Source organism: Morone saxatilis, unplaced genomic scaffold (genome assembly GCF_004916995.1).
Source record: "Morone saxatilis isolate NCDOM2014 unplaced genomic scaffold, NCSU_SB_2.0 Contig18, whole genome shotgun sequence".
Classification (NCBI taxonomy): Eukaryota; Metazoa; Chordata; class Actinopteri; family Moronidae; genus Morone; species Morone saxatilis.
Window position 1 is genome coordinate 64,205 of NW_023339740.1, and position 5,730 is coordinate 69,934.

Here is a 5,730-nt window from a genome sequence, read left to right on the forward strand (position 1 = left end):
CGAGTCGCTGTGCTGGACGTCATGAGCATAGTAATCGCGCTGGGAGTCACCACACCTGAAACGTCTTACTCAGATATGGCTGCTGGATCAGAGTAAGTAGTAACTACCAGCTGGGTGGGACTAAAATAGTCGAGAAAGATTCTCTTTATTTACAACCTGGGTCTTGTTTTTGTGGTTTTGCTGTTGTTTCTCGTTCCATTATTCTCAAACTTACTTGCTGATATCTGTGGATGTGTGGAACATTGCTCAAATAAAGCAGTGTCACAGGTTGGAAATAAACTTCCTGTTTAACCTGATCATTTACACCACCTGAATAGCTCCCGTAATGCAGTTGCCAATGCGGATCCAAATAAACAAAAAAAGACTTGTCTGGAATGAAAAACAAAGGTAAACATTGACTTGTTTTCTCAAGTTAGAAATAGAAATGTCCCATTGTACTGAGCAGCACCGACCTTTGACCTACTGTGCTTACATAGTTGTACATGCTCACAATTTTTAAATGCAATGGAGCTTTTTAATGAACATTGCAGCTGTGTTCACTCTATTTTTCATGTCTATCTAACTGCTATGGTTAATATGGTAAACTGGGGGTTTAACAACCTGTGTGATTGTCTGATCACTTGTGTTACTTGCTCCCATTAACTCTGTTCTGATGATGTTGCCACATCCCCAGATCTTAGCAATCAAGCAATAAGGCGGGTGAAGAGAAAGTCGTCATAATCCATAGCCAAAAGTAATCAGTGGCCTAAAATATGAAAATAATTGGATAGGAATTTTCCTTTCCAGTTCCATTACAGGTTTGGTGTTGGTAATCTGCAGGGGGGTTTTTTGGAGGTCCCAGCGATTCCCAGCTAATAAATAGATTAATATATTCCCCATTGGAAAATGTATAATAGATATTGTTGTGATTTTTTTATTGTTGTGGGTTTCAGACTATGATTACCTCTTTAATAGAGTAGAGTTGCACTCTTTTGCCCAAAGCAACACACTATGTTCATGCAACGTTGCTGAACTCTTCCCCTTTGTTCACATTTCTCTACAACTGTAGCACCTTGGGTTGTGATTATATGCTTCCTTCCAATATCCTGTCAGCAGTTTTCTGTCTTCTCCACAAAGTCTGCTGGAGAGACCCGAAGAGATGGGAAGTGCAGTCCACCAAAGACTAAACTTTCCCAGACAGAAATAAAGGAAATAACAGTATGTGATGCTTCAGTCAGGCTGGTTGCACATGAACTCAAAACCGTCTAAAAATGAAGCAATGTAACACAGACACCTGTATAGGGCTGGACGATGAACAAAAATACCACTACTGGCATTTTGTCTTCCCTATTAAAGCCACTTCAAATTCAGAAATTTCAGTGATTGCAGTTAATTCACTGTATTACAGTGTCAACACAGTGAGCAGACAATGCTCACTTTTATTTTTATTAACCAGCAAGGCTGTTGTTACTTAATTTGAAACTGATAGTTTGAATAGTCGCACTGGGTGCAGTGTGTAACTGGCCTGCGCAACTATATATTCTTCAATATTGAAAGAAACCGCAAATTGTTGTTTGTAATGCTGATAAAAGTTTCAGTTATCTTGTAATCATTTGTGTCCGGAGGGACAGCCCACCCTCAGGAGCCTAATTATCATCTCCTGTAATTGTTTTTATTTCTATTATTGTGATCACTGTTGATTCTGTATCGTCCAGCCCTCCGTCTGTGTAAGTGAGGTAGACTTTATATTGTTTCCACATCAGGCCCTCGTTGTGTAGAGTAGTGTCTGAGGAAATGTCCACAGACAGCCTAAGTAAGAACAGTTGCCACTTCTCTGTAGGTAAGCCTGCTTACGTGACTGAGGTTATGTGGAATGCAGTTGGTCTCTCTCCCATCCACCCCTGTTCACGGCCCCCTTTAGTTTCCTTCAAACCTCAGTCAGAAGGATTGATTCTAACACGAGAAAATGCGCCTTCTCTGTTGAGATATACAAAATCTAGCAATTTAAATGTAGCATTTTTGTCATTTTGATTCTTTTGACATTTAAGTTTGCTCCAGAAATGGAGGACCAGGGGGGAAAGGCAAGGTTGTTCACTGTCTGGCCAGACCTCAGTTAAAGGGCAAAAGGAGTTGCATAAGATAATGGCGACCCACATTCCATTTCCTAAATTGCTGTTCTCCCAGACAGGAGAGCAACTTTAGGGTCTTGGTGCCATCTAGTGACTGATTGATGTCTTTTACTATAACAGTTGTTTACACAACAGCTCTGGAAAAGCATAGTGGAAAGTGTCTACTCTTTTATACATGCAATTCCTGTTTTATTTTTATTCCTCTAAAATAATAATTTTTGTTTATTTTCCAGCCCTGAGTCAGTTGAAGCAAGCCCTGCCGTGAATGAGAAAAACTACAACAACCACAGCTGTGGGAGCGCACAGAGTCATGGGTATCGGGGACTACCATATGCTGTGAGTTCATACCGTTCTTTTCTAATCATCAATTCTAATCATAGCATGTCTTATTGTATGAAATAGGTATTGCCCTCTATTAATCAAAAATAAGTTTTCTACAATTATAAACATTTTAAAAGCTAAAATAACTTTTGATCTATCCAATCTTTTCTTGCTTTCTAATCTTTTCAAGTTCCTCGTTCTATTAAAGTAGAACAGTAAGAGTAAAACTAAGGATTGGTGGTGCTCCTAGTTTGATCAAATACATGAATGTCTATCCTACTTTTAGTCTTCTGTAACCACATACTACTTCGTTATTAACAGCTGTACTGTTTCACATACCTGTTTTTTTGCCCTCATTTTCATTCGTCTCCATTTTCCGTTTCCCTTTTTGCCTGAACACCCGTTGTTTGAAGATGCAACAGTCTTCCGTTGTGTGTTGTCAGGATCACAACTATGGCGCGCCCCCTCCCCCTACCCCACCCGCCTCCCCGCTCTCCCAAACCATCATTCCCCGCATGGATCTCAACGGCGTGGTACGCAGCTCCCGCTATCACGAAGCTAATGAGGACAACTCAGCCGACAGCGACAGCTCCTCAGAGGAGGACGGGGCTATGGCCAGCTGGTGTCACTGCAGCCTGACGCCGGATGGCCTGCTCATCAAATGTGACAACTGCAGGTGAGAGATGGAAAACCTGCCTAGTTTGGATCTTCCATCTGCTGTGTCAGGTGACAATTTCTAATGACCAGACCTTCCAAACTGTCCTGGAAGTTTATGAGAAAGGACCGTGAAGTGCTGTAAAACAAAGTTCTGCCATTAGAAAGAGCAGTGGACTTTTTTATTAGATAAAAAACGTATTTTTGTAGAGTCTGCCTCTGGTAGTGTGACCACACTCAAACATGTTGTAAAACCCCTCAACTGTCATAGATCAAAATGCAACGTGGAGTATTCATTTTAGTACTCTCTGTCAGCTGCATATTGAAATAAAAATATCTCACTGTTTGTCTCCAAACCTCAAACGTAGGTGTGTTCAAAAATCAGTTTAATTGTTTAGTTGCTGCCTTTTAGTCTGTTCTCTTTTTGTTTTAACAATGTCATGTTTTGTATCAGTGATTTGACTTCATGTTTTTTATTTGACTCATGACCTATTATACCTCATGCACTGACGTGTTTTATTGCTTTTTGGTTGCAGGGGACTCGACAGGAGGAAAGGAGCAGAAGGTCAACACAGAAAAACAGAAAATGTCTCAGGTACATTGTCTTTGTCTTTATTTGGTAAATTAATGTAAATTAAAGTGCTCAGTTAATTTCCCCATGATATCTAATGATTTGTTTGTTTGTTGTTGTTTTGTAGCTGGAGAAAGCAGTGCCACAGAGAGTGGCGATGAAGAGGTGTCGCCCTCCACCATCTCCTACACTGCCACCCAGCACACGCCCACCAGCATCAAACTTACTGTCAACCGGGTCAAAAGGAGCAAATCCAAAAAGAGGAAGAAGAGCACGGAGAAGGCCCGTGGAACACCAAAGGGCAAGAAAGTCAAGGTAGACTGAAGAAATAGATGAACTCAAAACCCAATATGGAACCTCAGTGGCTGTTTAAAATGTCTTTGTATTGATGTGGGTTATTTTTCTTCTTTCAGGCATTCAGAGAGGGTTCTAGGAAGTCCATGAGGATGAAGGTAAGATTGAAGACATTTATGTTAAGTTTTGTTTCACTCAGTTCTATCAGCTTCATGTTTCTCCTTTTCTGTAAAGAAAAACTTTTGTCGCAACCTACTCCGTCTTTCCTTCTGCCTAGAACTCAACAACAGAGGCCAGTGTGTTGGATGAGAACACAGCAGAAGGATGGGAGAACAGGATCCGCCAGTGGACGGACCAATATGAGGAGGCTCTGGCCAACCAGTACAGCGCAGATGTCCAGACACTTCTCAAGCTTCACCGCGCTGCCACCACCACTGTTTCAAAGGCCGAGAGTGGCACCACAACGCCTCCTTCCACCACACAAATCCACGCCTCCGTCGACGCCATGGACACCATCAACCGCACTGAGCTAGCCTGTAACAACACAGTGCTGGGCTCACAGATGCAGGTGAGCCCGAGTCCTGATACACACTCAATATTGAAACAGATGCAATTAGCTAGTAACAGTGACTGACTAAGGAAATAAGAGCAAGTTAGCTCTGCCTAACTAACCAGTCACAACTGTGTAACCATACCGCCATTTAACATGTTTAATAAATTCCTGCTTTTGCCAATAAGCAATTTATTTGCTGCTTGCAGCTACAGTTGGGCAGGGTAACGCGGGTTCAGAAACACAGGAAGATCCTCAGAGCAGCCAAGAACCTGGACCCAGACACACTCATCATTGAATATCGGGGAAAGGTCATGCTCAAACAACAATTTGAAGTCAACGGGCAATTCTTCAAAAAGTAAGAGATTGCGGTACACGTACCATTGGACTACTTTCAGTATTTGGGTCCACAGACAGCTGGTTATATTGTGTTATATTGTGTTATGTTGTGTCTGCTTTTGATACCATTGTCATCATATTTTTCTAGACCCTACCCATTTGTACTCTTCTACTCAAAGTTTAATGATGTAGAGATGTGTGTTGATGCGAGGACCTTTGGAAATGATGCACGCTTTATCAGGAGGTCCTGTACACCCAATGCTGAGGTGAGCCATTAAGCTTTTTTATTTATTTATTTTTTTAATCCAAATGCTCAACACTTGTTTCAGTTCTGTGCAGGTTTTAATTTTATCAGGTTGCTTTCTTTATATGTTTTTCATTTTGCATGTGTTCGCTCCCCCAGGTCCGGCATATGATTGCTGAGGGCATGATCCATCTGTGTATCTATGCCATCAGTCAAATCACAAAGGACGCTGAGGTCACCATTGGATTTGACTACGAGTTCAATAGCTGGTCAGTACTGCTCCTGAACCCATATCTCTCTTTCCACCTCCCTCTTAAACCAGCACTAGAAAACAACACGGGTCAAATCCAACCATCTATACAACATTCATATCAAGTATAAGTGCTTATAGTCCAGTTCCTGTCTAGAAACACACAGTAGATCTGAAGGCAATCGTTAGTTCTCCTCTGTTTGACCTAAAAATTGTTTAGCATATTGCTGCTGCAGGATGTCTGGTGTTCCGTCTCGAGTCTGATCTTCTCCTCTCCCATAACAAACCATCAGTAATTACAAAGTGGACTGTGCCTGCCATAAGGGCAACCAGAACTGCCCGGTGCAGAAGCACAACCTGAGCCCCAGGGAGAGCTTGCTGAGTCCTCCCTCCCTGCCA

The 5,730-nt window shown here is 41.9% G+C and overlaps 1 protein-coding gene across 3 annotated transcripts in view; it reads left to right on the top strand.

Annotated features, from left to right (window-relative positions):
• Positions 1-4: 4 nt before the first annotated feature.
• setd5 (SET domain containing 5) overlaps positions 5-5,730 on the top strand; it is a gene marked incomplete at its 5' end in the record, with an annotated part of 17,403 nt that continues 11,677 nt past the window's right edge. For 2 of the 3 annotated variants that reach the window (XM_035661479.1, XM_035661477.1), the window contains 11 exon segments: positions 5-92; positions 2,342-2,444; positions 2,873-3,105; positions 3,620-3,678; positions 3,782-3,969; positions 4,068-4,106; positions 4,226-4,516; positions 4,708-4,856; positions 4,986-5,103; positions 5,241-5,350; positions 5,625-5,730. In XM_035661479.1, coding sequence (XP_035517372.1) covers positions 22-92; positions 2,342-2,444; positions 2,873-3,105; positions 3,620-3,678; positions 3,782-3,969; positions 4,068-4,106; positions 4,226-4,516; positions 4,708-4,856; positions 4,986-5,103; positions 5,241-5,350; positions 5,625-5,730 — 1,467 coding nt within the window. 3 annotated transcript variants of the gene reach the window in all.